The sequence below is a fragment of the Haliotis rufescens genome, unplaced genomic scaffold (assembly GCF_023055435.1).
Source record: "Haliotis rufescens isolate VD_foot unplaced genomic scaffold, xgHalRufe1.0.p SCAF_3, whole genome shotgun sequence".
In the NCBI taxonomy this organism is placed as follows: Eukaryota; Metazoa; Mollusca; class Gastropoda; order Lepetellida; family Haliotidae; genus Haliotis; species Haliotis rufescens.
The window spans coordinates 17185714-17209240 of record NW_025964001.1 but is presented as its reverse complement, the minus strand read 5'-3'; the positions used below and the strand labels follow the sequence as shown (position 1 = coordinate 17209240).

The 23527-nt window shown below is 39.7% G+C and overlaps 1 protein-coding gene across 2 annotated transcripts; it reads left to right on the top strand.

Moving 5' to 3' along the window:
* Positions 1 to 2616: 2616 nt before the first annotated feature.
* Positions 2617 to 19481, top strand: LOC124111981. Of its 2 annotated transcripts, none has more exons than XM_048403839.1 (10): positions 2617 to 2723; positions 5835 to 6062; positions 9267 to 9397; positions 10150 to 10276; positions 10894 to 11094; positions 11679 to 11888; positions 13704 to 13850; positions 15309 to 15458; positions 15873 to 15945; positions 16942 to 19481. In XM_048403839.1, the coding sequence occupies exons 1-10, from the start codon at positions 2621 to 2623 to the stop codon at positions 18041 to 18043; spliced, it is 2472 nt and encodes an 823-aa protein (XP_048259796.1). In that variant the 5' UTR covers positions 2617 to 2620; the 3' UTR covers positions 18044 to 19481. The 2 variants fall into 2 exon arrangements, with proteins under 2 accessions (XP_048259796.1, XP_048259795.1); XM_048403838.1 differs by having other exon boundaries at positions 15309 to 15500.
* The last annotated feature ends 4046 nt before the right edge of the window (positions 19482 to 23527 follow it).

Genomic DNA, 23527 nt, shown 5'->3' with positions numbered 1-23527 from the left:
AGACACAGAGGGCCCGGATCCTGGTTGACCTGGGTGACATTACATGCTTTGTCTATCTTCCTCGACATGAAATCAATGCTGGGGATCAGCATACTTCCTTTGATCGCTCTTCTTGAATTAAAGCGTCAAAACCTTCTCATACTCTGCCAATCTCTGCCAAATCATCGTCGAGTGTACGATTCCGACTGTATCATGAACCTTCGTTTATGGATCACTATCAAATAGTGATGATACCAGGTTCGCGAAAGGTGAGCGTATCCTGCCCCTTCGGTGGCACATGTCACAAACACATGCAAAGGCAAGCCAATTGTTCACCTGAAAAAATACGGGACAATATGGTACAAGTCAAAATAGGGAATTGCATCGAACAAACTTGAATGTTGTAACCTTGATCAGCTTCTGAGCAAGTGTCGTATGACGCTCTTCGAAATCTTGGTAGAAAGGGCATGCTCGATTGTACTTCAGCATGTTTTAAATGTGGACACCAAGTGCTTGAGCTTCAGGAGTATTGCTCGACATAAAGGGGAAAAAAATTGACGATTGGATTGTCATACAGACCTTTGGAGAGTGTTATGGCCCTCTGAATCTTTATGCATAGACTTAAATATGAAACAGGTGAGGCTTTCTCACTGGCCTCCTTTATTACAAGTACAGAACGATAAATCAGTGGAAGGGAATTGGCTATGAGATGGCTATTTAACGATCTCAGATCATCGATACATCTGAATCTAAAGTTAAAATTCTTGGCACAGTATACAGATATGGAAAATGTAAAAGAATTGTAATGTAGACCACAGCGTGTTGAGTTCAATGAGTCACAGCGTGGATGGAGTCAGGTCTTACTTGATAGCTTCAGGTACAGACTGAACAACAGACGGCTTACATGCACTGAAGTTAGTATTCTTGATCAAATAACCTTGTTTTGACTTTGCCAGTCCGAGCAGAAATTCCGATTCACGTGCATAAAGAAACATATCATCAAAAAGGGGATTACAGTTTATGTCCATGAGGATGACTACATCTTGATAAATGCAGAAATTTCTATTGGATATGGAAAGGGTTATGTCGCTTTATGTCCAAGTCAGCGACCATGACCGTTAGATCCCGGTAGCTGGGTATTTAACCAAAGAACATGAATTTGCCATCATCGATGGCAATCCTTCGACGAACATGTTATTACCTTAAGAATCGTATGTTGTTCACATTTCAAAACGTAATGGCGGCTGCCATTTGACATCCAGCATCGCAACGTCAGGGAGCGTATCCATAAATCATGTCACTGCACATCACGTGCCTGAGATGAAATGTTGCTCTGAGTTAAATCAACGGACATAGGAACTTTGATCTCTCGCGCAGTCGCTATACCGCTATCCAAACCGAGCCGATCTTGACTTCGAAAAGAGCCATTGAAAACACGCTTTGACAGGGTTGAGTTTACAAGGCATATATATACTATTATTCCTCCATAGGAGAATACAAAACAAGTTATAAGTTAACAGGGAAGAGGAGAGATTTTACATGGATTGAGAGTCGGATCTATCTTGGAGTTGGACACTGAGTTCGACAGGACCAATGTTGATGATGTCACACCACAGCATCTCTCGATACATGCATAAAGTCTCACACTGACACAGGGCGTGTGTTAGAAGGTCGACTTCGTGTAGACCACAGAGTAAGCAGCTTCCTTGAACACTGTCAGGTCTCCAGAGGGCACATAAATTAACAATGTTTGGGTGGGCTTTTGCCAGGAAAAAATAACCTTAAAAAAGAATCAATGTAAAGTTAACCTGTGACACCATGTGTTCGTGAACAACGGTAAGTTATGTTAATGACACCATCTCGTGTTCAAAAACAATGGTTAACTTCCCGTAGGTAAATAATGTGTTCTTTAACAACTTAAGTTAAGGTGATGACACCAGGTGTCCGTTAACAGGCGGCAAGGTGTGGAAATGACACCAGGTGTTCGTGAATTACTGTAAACGTACCGTGGGTACAGAATGTATTCTTGAGCAGCTTTTAAGTTGCAGCGATCACACCGGGTGATCGTGAATAAATGTAGAGCTATAATTTTGGCACCGCATGTTCGCGAACAACGGTAGAATTGTAGTGATGACACCATGTTCTCGAGAGTCACCTCAGATTTTCAGTTTTACTGCCTGGTTACTTTAATGTTACAAGAATATTTGTTACATGTTACGTGCAAACAATCGTTTCTGTATGTCTCACATAGTTCAAATACATTTTATTTTCTCACCATGAATAATTTAAATACCATACATATCCATTGCATTATTCAATCATGCATTCAGTTAAAGTTACAATACAAATTGAAGTAACTAATCCAATAGAGTTGAAATATTAAAAGTTTCATTGAACCATTATCTTATTCGTTCCTGCCAACGTTTGTTACATCCGAATTTATAATTCATGGCTATTAACAAAATAGACAGTCATCCATTTCCCCAAGCTCAACCCAGAGTGATTCATATTGACATACAAAAGAAAAAGAAGAAGTATAAATCTGATAAGAGTCAAATACTTTATTTTCTACAACGAACAGGGTCTCGAGATAAGCTTTAACGTCCTTGTCCCCGTGTTAACTTCCTGGTTGAAATACAACATGGCGTCTGCGGGGAACACAGGTTCTGTGTACTTTTCCTGGATATTCTTAGTTTTCATTCTCAACTGCCTTTGTTTAAAGTTCGTCATCTCTGAGAACTTAAGTAAGTATATCACAATTTACGTGCTTATGTGTTCATGTTATGCGGATGTAGAAGTAGTAAAGGTAAAAAGGTGAAAGATGATGCTTTGATTCATAACAAGGATCCTGTCTGAAATAGTAACAGGCACGGGTTTGTTCAAAACGCCACTCGTTACCTCAGCCATTTGAGATAGTCATACACACACCATTACCCCACCTACCCAAACCCACCCACACGCAAGCGCGCACATACACCATTTCACATACGAGCGTGGACACATACACCATTACCAAATACAGTCAAACAGTGAGATAAGGACACGCACAACAATACGCAGTGAGACATACATACATACAACCGAAGATCGAGGCCCTTACACATCCATACACTTGAACAAACAAGATTAGAATTCATGACGAGATTATATTATACTTTCCTTCGCCTGCAGTACTGACATGGCAGATTTGGTATTTGTGTCACCAGGATCACAACATGTGTACAGCACACAATGTTTGCGCAAGGTGTCTGATAAACGTTTCCTCTGAACTGCACTTGAACGGTTGATATAACCTCAGGGGCATGGGTGGCCAAGTCGTCTTTGCCGCCGCAATTCGCTGTGCGGAGTTACGTGCCTCGGGCACTCTAGAAACCTATGATTGTGGGTTCGAATCCCGGTTCGCCCCGTTTATGTTTTTAGATTTGTCAGCACCATACGCGTGCTTGTTGCTTTTCCACGACGTTTAGCCTCGATATTCCCACGCATTTGCCAAGGCAGATTAACAAAATATAGTCCATGAATGGACTGACGTTTCGGAAGGTTTATCCACCAACAGGATTGCTTTGTAACCTATGTTGTCATGCCCACTTCATTCCTCAGAATGTTCTCATCTCTTTCATGAGAGAAGCCTACTGTATTTGCTATGTATTGTCTATGTGATGTGTGATGTGTTATGAGTGGTCGATCATCCATAATTATGAACTTTGTCAACATTTCTTTTCCCGGTGGCAGTTGTTCGAATGTCTTCCTGATCTTGGATGATATTCGACGATCTCTCCTCCACTCTTGAATTCCGCTACCTTCCTCTTTACACTGGCAAGGGATGGAGCTTCATTCCCTAACGTTGACACCATGCCCGTGTGGATGGCTGTTAGAGTTAGCACTTTCAGTATAAGATACTGGATGTGACAGCTGGTTAACCAATTTTAGCCATTTCCGAGAGAATACCTCTTCCCTTTGAGGCCCGCGGAAATATGCTGCCTGGTGGCGTTTTTCATCCAAATGCAGCCTGTGGGCATGGCTTCTTAGAAACGTAGATACAACATCTTTCTTGAAAAATAAATTGCGACAGAATCCATTCATATATCGTAAGGAATCTCTTCTGAAAGCATAGTCAAATGTGCGCTTCCGACCATATCATAAACATGTTTTTTATAAATCACTATCAAATACTTATGATACAAGAAGTTCGCGAAAAGGGGAGCTATCATGCCCCATTGGTTGCACCCTTTACAGACACTGCAATGACAAACAATAATTGTCAGATATTATTGAAGCCACTTGGGACAACAATAGGGTCTAATGCAGCTTGGTGGCAACTCATTATGCATGGTTGCCAACACAATAACAACACCTCGGTCCTTTTTATTAATATCACATAGGTTAATAAAGAAAACAGAAGGTTTCGGCAGTACGTATATGCCTATACACACTTCTAGGTACTATTTGATTTTAACAAGTATTTACGTTAAGGAAACCATAAAAGTAATTGTCGGTTCGTAGATGGGATCTCCGTGCTCCCAAGACAAGGCCATTCTTTTCACGAACCGAGAGTTACAGTATGTTCTCTAACATAAAACACATGAATACTTTGTTAAACTTACTATTAGACTTTGACAAAGCATTCTTTTGGGGAAACAATTTGACAAATAAACCAGAACCTTGTGTAGTCTGTATTTAAACTGTGTGAGTCGGCCTTGTGTGATACACATTGAATACTAGTATGTTCTCTGCTGCTGGTGGATGAACTGTCATATTATTATATTATTATATCAATCGTTTTCTTGTTTTGAAAACATGCTGACGGGGATATTATGTAATGTAGAGCCCTGAACAAGGATAAGGATGTTTTTCTTTATCTCATAAAAAGGGCATCTAATTACTTCACATAAACATCGTATTAGCTAACATAATGTAACACAACATTAAACATACCATCTTCGAAGCCTTTAAGGTTTATACAAATATATTAAAGTAGATATTAGTTAAATTTCAGTCATTCTATATTGTTTTGCCGTTTCCTATTTCGTCTAATCTATTACACATCCTGAATTCAAACGACGTGAGTTGAGCCCCGCTGCGAATTTGTGAATATATTGTGTGTCAAAACAAAACAATATAGTTCCGTCAATATTACATCTGTACATTAATTGAAATGTGGGTTCAGAAATAACTGACAACCAACAGTCCATTCGGGTTCACAAATGGATGATTTAAACAATACTAGGACGTCACCAATATATATATATGATAACGAATCGGCTAATAGGTCGTGATGGTGACCCTGTTCCACATCCTGACTGATGACGATATTTCAATGATTCCTTTCAGGACTTGAAGTTATTGCAAACACAAATGTAAGACACAAAGTCATAAAATGTGTCAGTAACTTTCGAGGAAGATTTGCTGCATGTTCCGCCATGTGGTCGATAAACATATTTACACAATACACAAGGACCTTACTGCGTGGATGCATACATAGATGAAACGAAACTCACTTTTGTGTGATAAAAGGAAAGCCTGTGAACAAATGCCATGCAAATGGTATACGTGGTTAAAAAACCCTGGTATATATAATTTACATAACAAAAAAAGACACCAACAACGGTTTTTTAAAAAACTTTAAAACATGTGTCCATGTGTGCTTTCGATATTAACGATAGTACATGATGTTATATTTTCCCCCAAATTATTTTAAGACTTATCATTTGGACATGAATTACTCCAGGAATTGTGGTCTAGCCTAAACAATAGATATAAAAGGATTTGCATGGCTATCGGTTACCAGATTAGCCATACATTCTTCATTTGTAAAGGTGACGTACCATGATATATATATTGTTGTTGGATTGCAGCCTTCTGGCTGGATCCTGCAGTCAATGAAGACACAACACATTCAGACTATAACGTTGGGAATAGACGGATAAACTGGTGGGATGCAGCACAGTCGGGGTGTTCACAGTTCGGTGGAAACCTGTACATACCGCAGTCACAAAACCTTCCTGGAGCTCTCCTTGGACAGATGAACTGGGGAACCTATTACTGGATCGGAGCAGTGAAATATCCTACATGGATTTGGACAGGTAAGAATTTGTTGAATATTTTGTTGATTATCTCATGTTGTTTTTGTGAGAACATTCTATCAAATATACATACGTCAGACTACGTGGTTAGAATGATGTTGTTTGTTTGTTTGTTGTTTAACACCCCACTCAGCAATATTCCAGCTATATGACGGCGGTCTGTAAATAATCGGGTCTGGACCAGACAATCCAGTGATTGACATCATGAGCATCGTTCCACGCAATTGGGATACAATGACATGCATCAACCAAGTCAGCGGGCTTGACCCCCCATCCCGTTTGTCGCCTCGTAGAATTATGTATTAGTCACCATTTCATTGTAGTCATTTGGGAGATAAATTTAGTGTGTTTTCAATTTAGAAAATTCGAATACATACTTGACAAAAAAAGTTAAGAATCATGAATACTTTCGGGGATATTTTAATGAAATGCCTTCACTGCCCAAAAAAGTATTCCCACAAATATTTACGATCCCTAGCATTTCTTGTTCAGTATAGATTGGCATATCTCCATTCTATCAGGACACACTTGGTTATGGCGGACATGATTAGTGATGTGTCATCGGTTTAGCCTAATATTTACCCAAACCATAACTGCCACTATAATACATGAACCACGTTGATGAGATACACTAAAACCACGTTGGCAGATATTTTGTAAGCATTATTCAAACCGACATGCCCAGAGAACATGAAGCGACCTTTATAATGTTTGGTTCTAAAGTTACACAACAATAATGACGTCATAACGTTCTACAGATGGCAATTATGACGCGGTAGACATGACGTCATAGTGGGTGCTACAGTAGCGGCAAAATTCATGTCGTGTTGATGTTGCTGAATTTTACAATACACTCTAATTGTTCCTCAACAAAACTACATTGCCACACATTCTATTTATAATGAAGTAACCGCAACACGTTAGCAACTTTAAAGAAGTAAGATCAGTAACATCAAACGCGTGAGTTTGCAAAAGAAATGCCCCGACTACAAATTTAATGTTGTCATCCGCAGGATGCAGGATTCTAAAATGTCATGGTAGAATGACTCATCGTCGATATTTTCTTAACGGGTTATCTCTAGGCAAAAGCAGCCTCCAGCAAATCAAAAGGTTCACCTTTCTAAATCGAGCCTCTTCTAGGCATACGTAACAGATACAGAGATCACTACATAAGTGCCTGTCAGATACCATTTATCTTACAACGAGTTGTTTCAAAACGTATCTAATAAATGGAATCTGACAGGCACGAGTGCAGTAATCTGTTTCCTAAAATCGCACTTTTTTGCATCGAATCGATGCATTTTGTCTGTTCTCATGATCGCAGTGGCGCATTAATACATAACACAACGGTCAATAGTGACGTCTTCCGACGTTCTGCTTACCATTAATAAATAATGGGCCGTAATGATGCCGAGTTAATAATTTTCACCTCAAAGACATTACCAAATATGTACAACAATGATTCCTTCCGTATGACATCACTACCGGTGACCGACTTTTACAAAATGGCGTGTTCACTGACAACAGTGCGCGGGATTTTCAGAGGAGGATTTTCGTTGATTGAGGGATCGTACATAAATGTGTCATGTAAGTAATCAGAAACAATCTGCCTACTATTAATTGTTTTATGTTTTCTTCAGGACGGAAACTTTTACGATTTCTGTGGAATTTACCTGAATATTGTAGTGTATATATGTGTAATTCCATAAAATGTGCTACGATAATTCTTCCCATTAATAGTCTCAAACGCGGGAGCCAAAGTATGCAACAATGAGATGAATGGATCTCTCAGAATAGGAGATATTGCTACACAGTGTAAAATCTGAATTTTGCTTTGTTTACATCTCAACAAGTAGGCCGAGCGCAGTGTTCGTTTCCACATCAAGGTTAGTTCGCTTGATTTCATCTAGATAATTTGCCTTGGTGACAAAGACCACATGGCATTGAGTTTGAAATATACGAGATCTCATAACCGGCATACGTGAAACGTGATTTTGTAAACACTATCAAATAATGGCGGAACGTACACTTCGGCGTTGGTGTTTGCGTATTTTCCAAAACATTCTAATCGATTCTAAGCTTATCGGCGACCTTTTTATAATTGTGATTAGTGATTTGATGAAAACCAGATACTCGTGATCACTAATATGCTATTTTTGAAATTCAATTCTTCGTGTAAATATCCGATATTTAGATTTCTAAACACACGGTACGTGAAATGACTTACAATCAGGAAAGTAGTCCGTCACCATGGTGTAGCCAATCACAGGCCTGGAATTCGATATCACACATCTGTTTGATACCAGTTATCTCAAATGGGTTTCTCACCAAAAGGTGGGTAAGAAAATGCTCTACGTGACCTCATGAAGTTACAGCAATAATGTAACGCGTTCGCCATTAAATTGAAAAGTTCAACTCTAACTCGTAAATAACGCCGTAAGTGGTGATGATTTACGATGTACCTAACTTTTTCAGAGGTCACCTTAAGTAATTTTGCTTTGCCTAAAATGACAGTGGATTATGTCACAGAAGTGGGGAATTTCCCCTAGAATTCAAAACTGTGATGTGTATTAGTGTGGTGATGCATTTTAAATTTTATTCGAAAAAGTGAGTGTTGAAGAGGAGGGACATAATTATATGTCGCTGTGGCATCCCGGGGGTTTACACTCTAAATAAAAATAACATAACGTTCAAGACAGACGTACGTGAACATTCGACAGAAGCACGAGCAACTTATGAATGACTTACAATCAGGAAAGTAGTCCGTCATTATCTGGCCTCAGGTCATCACCATGGAGTAGCCAATCACAGGCCTGGAATTCGATATCACACATCTGTTTGATACCAGTTATCTCAAATGGGTTCTCACCAAAACATGTGTAAGAAAATGCTGTACGTGACCTCATAAAGTTACAGCAATAATGTAACGCGTTCGCGATTAAATTGAAAAGTTCAACTCTAAGAATTCAACATACAGGTCGTAATAAGTTGAACTTTTCCTTTTATTGGCGAGCACTTTCAGCTTAAACGAGCCAAGCCAAGCATCATAACATGTTGCCATATTCAAACTCTCTTCAGATGCATTCGTTTGACAACAAACGATAAGAATGTGACACTTTAATTTGCTCTCAATCAGACGATAGCACACACACCGTTGCAACACAACTACATAATTCAAAGAAATACATTTGTTTTTCATTTCAGCCGATCAATCGAATCTGTACACTTATGTAGGCTATTTGCCTTTGCCCACATTTAGGCAAAACTCGACTCTGGAGGGAAATTCAGCTTTAACCTGCCATCAATATTGCGGAAAATCAATACTTGGACTACGGGTGAGTGTTGAACTCTGACTTGAACAAGGTCATTAGTGCTAAAACATTTAGTTTAAAGCACTTTAGTCCCGGCCACTTGAATTAGAATCACGAAATATCGCGATAATTAATTAACGAAGATAACTGCAAATGTGCTAGTATTTACAAAAAGGCAAGCCTTTCCAGCTAATATAAGGGTATTACTTACATTAATGACATAAACTGCATAGTGCGCTCAATAAATATTCATTTTTCTAGCGAAAAACATCATCATTGAGTTTTCATCATGATGGTTACAGAATTACAGTTAGGTGACTTCGAGCGGTTTTATTTAGCACTGTGTGAATCATATACATACATTACCAGCACGAACTGAAAGAAATAAGCGTGCAGATGTAGTATTCAAAGAGCTATTGACAAAGTTCACTTTCCCAGCATCACCGCATTCTGTCCACACAGGAAATAGAACACATTTCCTATAAAACACTCTAAGTTTGCATGGGGCAAAATGGCGATTTAATTATCATTGATATATGTTACATGTAGGAATAAAGTGAACACATTATTAATCTTAATAAAGCAAGAAACATACATTTGTTTCATGAATAGCAAATCGAGTTGATATCACTTTTGAGTTTTCAGTGAGTGAGTAGGTTTTACGCCGCATTTAGCAATATGTAGGCAAAATCGCGGCAGGCGACACTAGATCTAGAAATGAAATCGATTAATCACATCACCCTATTGTTTCATGCGTATCTTCCTTACATTTCAAGGGAAATGACTGCTACTGTCTGGGAAACTTTGTGCATGGCATACCGTCCTTTCACTTTGGAGTGAGATGTCCAGGAAACTATGACGAATACTGCGGTGATGAAGATGGAATTTCTGTGTACAAACAAGGTGATCACAAAGAGTAACGAAAATAATTTGAAAAACATATATATTTGATTGGTATTCTATACCATAACACCTCTGTTAGACATTCTTGTTACATGTATGAGGGGCGGTCGGGTAGCCTAGTGGTTAAAGCGTTCGCTCGTCACGCCAAAGACCCGGGTTCGATTCCCGATATTGCTGGAATATTACTAAAAGCGGCGTAAAACCATACTCACTCACTTACATGTATGAATTTATCTAACTTACGTCATCTTAGAGTAGATAGGATATAGACGCCACAGTCTTCGTGTTCTGTCAAGAGGAACTGTCCAGGGGAAGTGTCTATCTAATAAAAGATGCGTTCGGTAAGGACACGTTGCATGTGCCTTTGAACATTCTAGGGGTAATGTGTTATATTGTGTTTAATGTAAAGCAAATGGAGTTCACGTGCGTATATCTATTTGATTACAAAATCGCTGTTGCCGTGGTACAACGTCATTTTACGCGTCCTACCAGAGAGCTAAGGACACATGCACAGTGCACACATGCACAATTCTATTCTTACTGTCTCTACTACTATAAGAAGTAGCCTAAAGACGTTGACGATAACATGAAAATGAAAAGAATTTATTCTTTTTCAGAAAGCATCAGGGCTATTCCAAGTTTTGATAGCAAATGCGGTTTTATCAGTGTGAGCAAAACGTGGCCAAATATTAACAATCCCTATTCTTACACGCATGGCAACCTATTACCTACTACCTACTACCATACAGTGTCCCTGGAAAGCAATTGTTATACTACCAGGAGATCGGCTTGTGAGAAGAACATTACCAGACACATTGGTAAGTGACCCAGGCTGACCAGAATATCCAACGCAGTTTCCTCGGCTTCAACATCCTGTACATGTAAATTATAAAGTCACGTTTAGTTATGGTTGTAATGTATTTACTTTATAAAAACACCTTAAATGGATTGTGATATGTGTGATATTTTAAGGTCACATGGCATTATCATATTTATAAAACTAACAAAAAGACATCTTGAATAGTCTGAAAACAATTTCACCGATTCCGAAATATTTTCTAAATGTACGTAAACGTTAACATTACAAACGTTTATCATATGTATCATAGAGCATGGATGTTTCTATAAGAAATGTATCTATTTAGTTTGCTTTATTACGAATCTATTGCTTTACCTTGCTGTTTTACTGTTAATGACGTCAATGTATATATAATGTGTTCTCTTATGGCTTCTCTATATGGCTTAAATATTCTGATAATTCGCTCGAAATGACTTTTGAATTTTGTTTGCCAGCTTATATTCTATTCTAGCGCTTTAACTAATGTACAAACTATATGAACATATCTGTTTAGGAATAATGATTCCAAACCATTCAACAAGAATGCAATATTTGATATAACAGTTGAGAACCGGTGGACATGGACCTGTCGTGGAAATGTTTGCTTATCACACGCACATCGTACCTTTTATGCATCAAACCAGAAGTGTGACTTGGTAAAAGTTACACATGGAAACATCGAGCATCTGACTCAGGCAATAGTGGAACTGTCCGGGTACAGAGAAACTTACTGGATTGGTCTCCAAAGAATTTCTGTAAAGAAATGGAATAACGGTAAGTGTCACGCCATATGATCTTCATGATCCCTTACCTGTGTGTGACGCGATTTCCCGCTTCAGTGAAATTCACAAAGATGGTTATAAATTACTGATCAAAAGAAAGTATACATCGACTTGGAATGATCAAGAAACGAAAAGCAGAAAATGTACACATTTCAAATTTGATCATTCATCTTGTACAACAAGCAAAAATACAATTTCATGATGAAATTAAAAAAGCAATAAAACCCATTTTGTCACTTTTCACAAAAGAAACCCTGATAATGAAAATCTGATAACACAGCTACTGAATGCTTCCATAGCACCTCGGTAATGGCACTAATATATTGTGTGACCTCCTCAGGCGCCCAGATAGGCAAAGACACGAGGCCTCATGGCGTAATGGCGTAAGCTATCGGATGACGTCAATGAGTATGCGATCCCACTCCTCCAATAACGCATATCCCAGCTTTTGTACGTTGTTCGGCAGGTTTGGACAGGTTGTGTATTATCTGTCGTCCAAGATGCATATGATCCCAGAGATGTTCTATTTGTGAGCGGTCGGCTGGGGATGACGGGCAGGGCAACACGGATACGTTACAGATGCTGAGAAATCCCTGGATGATTCGAGCAATGTGGGACCTGGAACAGTATCCCTTGGGGCTGTCTTCTGAGAAAAAGAAGGACAACTGGCTGTAGAATGACAAACCTGTAACGTTGTCCACGGATGATGCCTTCCTTTCACCACAAATACCACCCACACCATGACATTCACAGCTTCCAAACGGGTCAACCTCTTGGATGAACCCTGGAGGCAATCGTTCACCTCTCCGTCGATATACCCGCCTCCGACCAACAGGATAGAACAAGTTCAACCTGAAGACAAAGTTGAATCAAATTGCAGGTCAAGGCCATTCCACAGTGGGGTCTATAGGCCCGCATTCCTTAAGCACGTAATTGTATTGACAGTATGTGTCTGCTGATGCGGCGTCCAAGTCCCGTCAACGCCGATGACGTCACCGCAGATGTAAAGTGCGCAAATGGCGGTCCTCTTGTGGGGTGGTCACACGTGGCCAACCGCTTCGTGGCCTGTCCCTGGTGTGCCCGATATGGTGGTGTCGCTGGCAATGGTCAGCTGCAACGGAGCGTTCTTGCAATGTGGACCTACGTAGCCCCTATCAGCGCCATCCCAAGACCCCAAACTGATAATCTTGGCTTTTTTCTTGCATTCTTTTATCAGCTGAGATGCTTTGGGGGCCAACCGCTTACATTTTATACCCTCTATATATTATCATCTCGTGCTGTTATAAAAAAAACACTGTTTTATATAACTTTCGCGAAAAATACTTTCTCAAAATGGTGGCCTTCAAACAGTCAGATGATGTAGGGTGTGTTAGGGCAATTGTTTCCAACCTGCCTTTGAGTTTCCTTAGCCAAGGTATTGAAACCTATTCACAATCTCACATGTATTCTTTCTTTTGATCGGCAGTTTAATTAAAACTGACGTCCGTTATGAACGAATTATCGACTTGAACGCACGACCAGCGGGTCCTGTCAGTTGAGTGCAAAAGGTCTCCGAATCCCATTAAATACCGGTTTCTTATCACGTCAAGAACACTATATTTTCTGAAGAGTTTTATTTGGACCTTGAATCTAACTTAAACCATATATTAATTCTGAGAATTACCAACACTTACGGAACACTCTTCAATACTTTTCAATGTAAAGGGTGTTAATAATATGCCTCCCCGCTTACATGTATTGAGAATTGATATTAAATAAACTTATATTATTAAGAAAATGACAGATTACAACAACATTGTTCCGCCAGGTAGTGATATGCTGCTCACAGCCGACGACTACTTCGGTGTTGGTGCTGTTCTACCTACATGCCTGGCGGTGTGGAAGACGTACTACAACAGTGTACAGTTCCACTGGTTAGAGTGTCAGAGCAAACACCTATCTATTTGTGAAAAAGGTAATCGGTCTTTTAACTTCTACCTCTATTTACACTGTGATATCTGTTTATTCCAACAACAATTAGACTTATATTGCTACATGTAAAAAAATATGTATAACTTTCCGACTAAATCCAAATTGCTACTAACTTGTCTGTATCTGGTGATTGTTATGTATTATTTGTTTCATGTGGAGGTTTACTTTCAAACATGGTTGTAAAGGATACGTATATTTATCCTTCAGTGACATTAAGAACAATAAAACCACCAACAAGGAGGCCAACACAATCCACCGATGAGCAGTGCATAGTGGAATCTTAACATTTATGAACAACAAACTATATGTTGTATTTTATTAACATTTATTATACCATGGTACCTTTTTCGTTGACCGTGCATTAACTGACTGAATCGTCAGTTAAAAACACTACTTAGCAATGACGGAACTTCTTTTTTCATTTACCTTCATGAAAAACGTATGTCACCAGCTGGATTCGAGTGAGTGAGTTGGGTTTAACGCCGCTTGGAACAGTATTCCAGTTTCAGCTTAATGTGAGAGGAAAGCCCGAAGTGATGCAGGTCTCAGACGTTTCACATCGGTGAAACCCACGAGCACGGGTATGGTGCTGACAAACCTAGAAACATAATCGGGGCTAACCGGGATTTGAACCAACAATCTAGCGTGCCCCAGGGACGCAACTCTGCACAGCGAATCGCGGCGCCTTAGACGACTGGGTCACCCATGCCCCCAGCTGGATTCGAACCCGCGAAGTCCGCACCAAAGGCTGAGGTAGCCTTCTGCTACGGTGACGTGTTAGAGATTGTATGAAATGAACAACTAAATATTTACATACATAAGAACTAGTAGTTTATCCGTTCATGAACTGTGTTTTATGCAGTACGTTTTACGTTACTCAATGCATTGTACCTTTAGGTTTTCGTTCAACGAAACAAACAGATTAAAAAAAGAAATTACTATTATCTTGATCAGGTCTATGTTTGCTCATAATAGGCCCATCGACATGAGCAAGTAATATTTTGGTGATTGATAAATGTGTTCGAGTTGACCCACAATGAATGCTATACTTGCATTGCGACTTGCATTTAAACACCCAAGTCGGCAAAGTGCGAGGTGCACGTGCGAAGGCTCGGGGAACATATTTCACGTGCATCACACAAGACCAACTCACACAGCATTCTCACAGTCAAGTTTCGAGTTCCTGAATATCTTACGAATTATCTTTAACAAAACAATATTTTGTAAGATGTTTAGATGCTATGAATGTTGGCCATGGTTTAATAAAGTTAAACAAATCGGATTCCGATGGTTAATCGTTGAAATGGTCAGTTCCTCGCCTCGAGGTTTAACTAACCATTTCAGCGATTAAACATCGGATTCTTATGGTTCAACTCAACAACTAAGCATATGTTATACAAATTTCAGGATTGTTGAAAACAATGTAATATCTATCCTTCAGTGAAAGTAAGAACTACAAAACCACCAACTCGGATGTCGACACATTCCACAAACTCGCCTACACCGCCACACATTGATCCTTTGTCAACATCAGACGTTGTGCATCCCTCTTCCACTCACAGGACCACAACAAAGAAATCAAAACTGGAAGGTGCGGCCGACTCTGAACGACATTCGAACAACGGCAATGTTGGTAAAGGTTATTTGGTATCATAGCAATATATCTGGGATGATAAGAACTTAGATGTAAATCTCTCTGTCGTCAATAACAGGAAGTATATTAGATCTATAACAGTAACAACTCCCCCTTCAATGACAGAAAGTATATAAGATCTATACCAACCTTTAAGACTAATATATTATAAATGGTGCGCATGCATGAGTGAGTAATTAGACACCACCAAAATATGCCACACACTACTTCCGTTGTCAGAGAAGTGGTCGGTTCAGGGTTCTGTCAGTGTAGAAAGGAGATACTTAACAACCAATTAACGAAGGTTTAATTTGAAAATGAGAGCTGGTTCGTGAAAGAGAAACGTTCATTACACCATATATCCTTTTTCAGGTATCTATGTTGGTTGTTCCATTGCTGCAGCGGTTATCTGTGTTTCTCTCATTCTACTCCTTGTATCATACAGGTATGCAAACAGTCGTTAACTGGTATATTGATTGTACTTTAAGAACTGAAAGTTGTCATCAGCTCTTGATTTGGTTAGCAGTTAAGTGTACATAGTTTCAAATTGTATTTAATTTGTTTATGTTAAAGTTACGGCTTTTCCATTAGACGAACATCCTCGCTATGGCCCATCGTAGTGTACACCCGAACTATCGTCTCCATCCGTGACTAATCTGACTGACAGTCTACAGCAATCTATGTATTTGCCTTAGTTTCTATTTAACACATTTATATTATCACCTTTCCTTGGTCAGCCAGATGATCAATTATGATTAACGCTTGTAATCAACACTTGTTCATGAGCAACTTGTAAATATCTCCCGTCACGTTTATGTCACAGTGACTTACTTAGGTACTTCTATACATATGTGTCTCATCTAATGATGATATTATTTAAATATATATGATGTAACCAAACTTCAAAAGATATGAACAATTTGGACATACATTCGCCCATGTCCCCTCTTATTTTATGGAACTAAATGTTGTATGGCTGTCAGTGTAAACATGAAGTTTACATGAAACTGTGTAAACATCCTTCGAGGTGTAAAAGGTAATATAGAATTGACATTCACAGCCACTGAGTTCATTGCAGTAGGAACCTTCACAGAGTGAGGGCCAAACATTGTATGTAGTCGCACGCTCTGACGTTCATACAGTTTGTCTATCACCCCAAGAAGGTTCATACTCGAATGAACTGATGAAATGAAAGTCAATTCTTTAACAAACATAGTGTTAGGTCGATTTTTTCAAATTTACGTTTGTATCATCATAATTTTTGTTCAAGTGTTCATTATGTTGCATTCTAATTGTATCGCTGTATATAAGGTCATAAACTTTTCTCAGAGCTCTGATGTATTATCAGCAAATATCTGACTACGTACATTCATTTCTAAGATGCACATGATACGGTAGGTGTGCAGATTTTGCATATGAAAATGAATATTCTCAACTTCAGACAGAGGCGTCTGTGCTTCAAAGACAAACGGTCTGTTTCAACTTGCCACAACGTTCACTTCAATTATGCTGCGGACAATGCCACGTACTCAGAAGCTGCTGCTCCAACAAGAGTCCCAGTCGGCCTTGAAATGCCTGTGTCCTCCGACAGTTCTCCATATTACTCTGTCGTGCCTGTCGCCAGAGTGACACCAAACAACCACGCCAATGGGTCGTCACGACAGGACCCCGAGATAGAGAAACAGAGAGATTACTATAACATTAAGCCTGTGGAAAATAGTGATGCCGTTTCAGGTTCTCAACAGCTGCCGGACAATGGTCAGTATGTGGTTCCCAAAGTAGGCATGAGTAAAACTACAGGCAAGCACCCGGTGTCCAGAAAGCCTGTTGCACATTACCAGAATACAGAACAACCAGACTACGCTGTTCCTCGTGCCAGGGACGTTGAGGTTGATGGAACAAGAGATGATGACAACGCTGGCATCTATCATCTCGCTGGAGAGGTCGATCAGGACAATGTCTATACCCTGTCCCGTGCCATAGACGAACATAGCAGAGATACGACAATGCTAGAGGCTCCCTACAACACACTTGGGCAAGACATGACCCCGGGAAAGAAACTCACAGGAACTGGTACTTATGACAGATTGATTCATCCGTCTAAAACAGATGCTTGTGACCCAGTATCACGGGACCGTCATATGAAGATTGGTGACAACACTTACAGCCATATAGGACAGGGAGACCATGACGCTGACAATAATTACGACACCACACGACACCGACAACAACGACCAAGCCTGGATGATTACAGTCATACAGATGTTCTTAACGCTGTATCAGAGGACGGTGAGGATGATGGGGAAGATGTTGACGACACCTACCATTTTATCAACGACACGGAGGAGGCCAATGCAACGCATGGAAAGGCTCATCCTGTCTATAGCAACACTGGAAACACTCATGCTCAAGCTGTTGATGATGCTGATTATTACAATTTACCTTTCGTTACCGACAGGGGAAATGCCAACTCCTCAGAAGACCCTGCTTCACAAGGAGGCGACGATGTGTACAGCCTAGCAAGAACAGTCTCTGACGCATGAAGAACCACACCGAGTAGATCACTCACACAGAAAAGGGCGATGAAACGTTTATTCCATCAATCAAACATTTTAAGTTAATTTTAACATTTTAACTTTAATTAAGTTTTCAATTTTATTGTTTTAGGATAATGTTATTTGTTAAGAGGTGTTAAAATCCTGTATCATTATATACTTCAGAGTTTTCCTAAGTTGTGAAGGTGATATTTTCCTTGCAGTGAAGTAAAGACTTGATATTTCACTGCAGTAAACGTAACACTTGATATTTCACTGCAGTGAACATAACACTTTGACTGAACTATTGCCATACAAAAGTCAATTCACCGCAAATTGTCTCCCCTTATCGTCAATGTCTAGCCTGTACAGAAACTGTTGACTTCCTTTTAATTAACAGATGGTCATTTATTAAGTTAATGTCGCTGCTGGCCGTTTGCTATTTTTCGCTGAAAATGTTTTGTTATAAACTGTAAATTTCTCATTTAACTCGTCAATCGAGACTGTTCGTCTCGCGAAGCGCGATTTTTGTTATTTTACCAGCGTGCATTCTCCTAGATTTCAAGAAAATCTTTGTTTAAGTTGATTTTGTATTTAGTCATATACCAATGTACGACGAACAATTGCCATGACTTGTTACTTTTCTTTATATGTTTTAAGATTTTGCAAACCCGGAATTACCTTTTAAGTCGCAATTACAAGGGGAGGTGAAACATCCCTTCGTGTTAGGAAGGAATAATTTACATTTCAAAGTTTAACATTTGTAATTCAATAAATCAATTTTCCGGTGGACATCTACACAAAAAGAATATAATAATCAGGATATTCTATGTGTCTCGTGAAATATGCTCTATATATTTATGTTTATTTCATAGCCACGGGATGCGACGCTTCACGTATACGCAACTGCAAACTGTAAGCATTCAGGGACTTGTTTGAGAAGTCCCAATCGAATATTCGGAAGTGCTATCGAGCACGAGTCGATGTACTGTGTATGTTTAAGACTGTACTCATGTATGTACGATGTTGCAATGGAAGCACCCAAATGAAGAACTATACATTAACATTAAACCTAATGAATGTAATTTTATGATACATTATAACCTTGTTAATCCGGACGGTGCGGTTCTTATTGAATCGTTCGTGTTAAGAAATATCCTGATTAATCCTCGGTTACACAGTAATGTCCCTCTAATTCTATATAGTCGTTAACAATAGAAATGGTCAAGAAGGCGGGGTACCTGGAATGTATATTTTCTTGACATAGACACGATTCTTTACAGACCCCGTGATATAGCCTGATAGTGCTGGATGCGGCGTAAAGTAACATTCACTCACACACTCATACCATGCGGACCCGTGAAGATTCCGGGGTAGAATAGGTCTTCCGCAACCCATGCTTGTCGTAAAAGGCGACTAACGGGATCGGGTGGTCAGACTCACTGACTTGGTTGATGCATGTCATCGATCCCAATTGCGTGGATCGATGCTCATGATATTAATCACTGGGTTGTCTGATCGAGACTCGATTATTTACAGACCGCCGTCATATAGCTGGAATATGCGGCGTTAAAGAACAAAGCAACCAACCAACCAATACCATGCGTGTACCTATTGTAGTTAATTGCTGTTATCATAATCATGCTGAGACACTTATTACAGAATGAACATGTTTGTGTTTAAGTATGTACATATATATACATATCGGGTATTTTTTACTTATTTTCTAACTAAACTCGTGATTTGTTACATGAGTTTAGTTCATATTATATACGGAACAATATGACAGTTGTATGTATTTTGTGTTTATATTTACTTTTTTCATAGTTTTATTTTTTATTTTGTTTCTTGAAAGATATTTGATTATTAATCGATTTCTGGATCTGTGTGTATTTTACTGACATTCCATTTTATTAACATTTATACATGAAACTAATGACACATTATTACTTACAGTCGCAAGTACTCAAACAGCAAATACAAATATCGTCTTGCACTTTAAACTTTGTCACTGTTCTTTCATTTGCGTTTGTCTTTCGCCTTTAGGGGGTCAGAATTAGGTTTTCATTCTGGTGATAAAGAGAACCCACCCCCACTCGTCACGCGGCTTTATGGTGGTCAGGCGGGAGACTTAGATGATGTAGGTCACCGTATCCCAGTTGTGAAGATCGATGCTCATGATGTCAGTCACTTAATGGCCTGGTCTAGACTCGTTTATTTACAGACCGCTCATAAAGCTAGTATACTGCTGAGTGCGACGTTGCATTAACAAACAAACATACGGTTTACTTCCTGCATTAATATAGCAGGTGCCTGGCTTTGGATTTGGTATTAAGACACGCCTTCATAGATGGGAAGTAATACATAGCTTGTATAGCATTGTCTGAGCATTATAGCGTACCACATATCCTCAGAAGCCGGTCATCTATTTTCTATATGTACGCTTATACTCTTAAGCTTATTTCCATATGCATGTGTAATCTAAGCGACACAGATTAACTCGCTAATTCAGTCACTATAACCCATTCAAATAAGACATGTTACAACTAGGTCTGCACAATACTCTCAAAGACTAAATGCCTTATGGATACCAATCTCATTAAAATCAGATCTTAGTTTTCGCTACCGCTAAACAAAGATCCGAGGACATCTCATTAAGGGTCACGTCAGAACGACCTTTCGCGAACGTTGACCGATCAATGAAATGAATGACAAGAAATCGACATTAGCCAATCAGAGGGCAGCTTTCTCGAGCTTTACGGCGCTAGGTTCAAACTGGCGGCTTCGCTTCGAAACATATTTCGACGTATTCTCGATTTTAAAAAATTAAAACTGTTAAAAAGAACATTCTATAATGGGTCACAGATGGTCTAGATTGTATGGATATAATCATAAAACCCGTAAGTGTCGTTCGGAATACCCCTCTGTCAAATATTTTGAGGTTGCATGATTAGAAAACACATTTCGTTTGTCACTTTCATGATCTGGTAAGCGAGGCTCCGATTGGTTGGGTGAAAGGTCGTTCTGATGTGACCCGCAATGGGATGTCCTCAGATCTTTGTTCAGCGATAACGAGAACTAAGATCTGATTTTAATGAGATTGAATGGATACGAGGCAGTGAATGAGTTTGGTTTAACGCCGCTTTGAGCAATATCTTTTACGTGTCATGGCGTGTCAGCTCAATGTAGGAGTGACGTAGATGCAGACGTGTGCCACTTCAGTGAAACCACTAGCATGGCCATGCAATGACAGACGGTAGGGCATAGTCGGTGCGAATCTTGGATTTGAATCCGTGGGAATCCTGACACGGCTAAGGTACACAACTCTGCATAGAGAACTGTGTCGTCATAGGCCTATATTCATTGGATTATTTATTAGTCAATTAGAATTCTCCCAAGACAGCGTAATGCGGAGGTGGCAATGTTGTGGACATGGCCGTGACATATCTGGAACACATTACACAGACAGTGACATATATCTGGAACACATTACAAAGATAGTGGCATATATCTGGAACACATGACACAGGTGGTGACATATATGTAGAACACATTACACAGGTGGTGACATATATCTAGAACACATTACACAGGTGGTGACATATATCTAGAACACATTACACAGGTGGTGACATATATCTAGAACACATTACACAGGTGGTGACATATATCTAGAACACATCACACAGGCAGTGACATATATCTGGAACACATCACACAGACCGTAACATATGTCTGGAGCACATCACACTGACCGTAACATATGTCTGGAACACATCACACTGACCGTAACATATATCTGGAACACAGCACACAGACCGTAACATATATCTGGAACACATCACATAGACAGTAACATATGTCTGGAACACACCACACAGACCGTAACATATATCTTGAACACATCACACTGACCGTAACATATATCTGGAACACATCACACAGATCGTAACATATATCTGGAACACACCACACAGACCGTTATATATATCTGGAACACATCACACTGATCGTAACATATATCTGGAACACATCACACAGATCGTAACATATATCTGGAACACACCACACAGACCGTTATATATATATCTGGAACACATCACACAGACCGTAACATATCACACAGACCGTAACATATATCTGGAACACATCACACAGATCGTAACATATATCTGGAACACATCACACTGGCCGTAACATGTATCTGGAAAACATCACACAGATAGTGGCATATATCTGGAACACATCACACAGACCGTAACATGTATCTGGAAAACAGCACACAGATAGTGGCATATATCTGGAACACATCACACTGACCGTGACATGTATGTGGAAAACATCACACAGATAGTGGCATATATCTGGAACACATCACACAGACCGTAACATGTATCTGGAAAACAGCACACAGATAGTGGCATATATCTGGAACACATCACACTGACCGTGACATGTATGTGGAAAACATCACACAGATAGTGGCATATATCTGGAACACATCACACAGATCGTAACATATATCTGGAACACATCACACTGACCGTGACATGTATGTGGAAAACATCACACAGATAGTGGCATATATCTGGAACACATCACACAGACCGTAACATGTATCTGGAAAACAGCACACAGATAGTGGCATATATCTGGAACACATCAAACAGACCGTGACATGTATAAGGAACACATCACACAGATAGTGGCATATTTCTGGAACACATCACACTGACCGTAACATGTATCTGGAAAACATCACACAGATAGTGGCATATATCTGGAACACATCACACTGACCGTAACATGTATCTGGAAAACATCACACAGATAGTGGCATATTTCTGGAACACATCACACAGACCGTAACATGTATCTGGAAAACAGCACACAGATAGTGGCATATATCTGGAACACATCACACAGACCGTGACATGTATGTGGAACGCATCACACAGATAGTGGCATATATCGGCACCCCAACCAACACATGGCCCAGGCGCCGCAATTCGTTGTACAGAGTTGGGCCCCTTTGAAAGTGGGTTCGAGCCCCAGATTTAAGTTTCTAGGTTTATCAGTTCTTACCATATGTGGATTTTATCAATGTGGTAAAGTTCTAAGACATTGACGTAATAACTGAAATAGTGTTCAGGGTGGCATTGAACCCAAATCACTGGATATGTGATCACCTGGTCATGACATCATCTCAAATGTCTGCAGGAACTACTCGGACCAATGAAGTTTACTGACTGACTGACTGACTGACTGAGTATGGTTTTACGCCGCTTTTAGCAATATTCCAGCAATATCACGGCGGGGGACACCAGAAATGGGCTTCACACATTGTACCCATGTCGGGAATCGAACCCGGGTCTTCGGCGTGACGAGCGAACGCTTTAACCACTAGGCTGACCACCGCCCCAGAACACTTTTTATGCCAGATGACATGTTTATCTCTCATCCCGTGGCAAAATCAGCTTAACACTTTTTCTC

Excerpts from the sequence above, each read along its gene's own strand:
- LOC124111981 (XM_048403838.1), top strand. The coding sequence starts at position 2,621 with ATGGCGTCTGCGGGGAACACAGGTTCTGTGTACTTTTCCTGGATATTC. Across the intron at positions 2,724-5,834 it reads CGTCATCTCTGAGAACTTAA|CCTTCTGGCTGGATCCTGCA; the intron begins GTAAGTATATCA and ends GTTGGATTGCAG. Across the intron at positions 11,095-11,678 it reads GAACATTACCAGACACATTG|TTGAGAACCGGTGGACATGG; the intron begins GTAAGTGACCCA and ends TTGATATAACAG.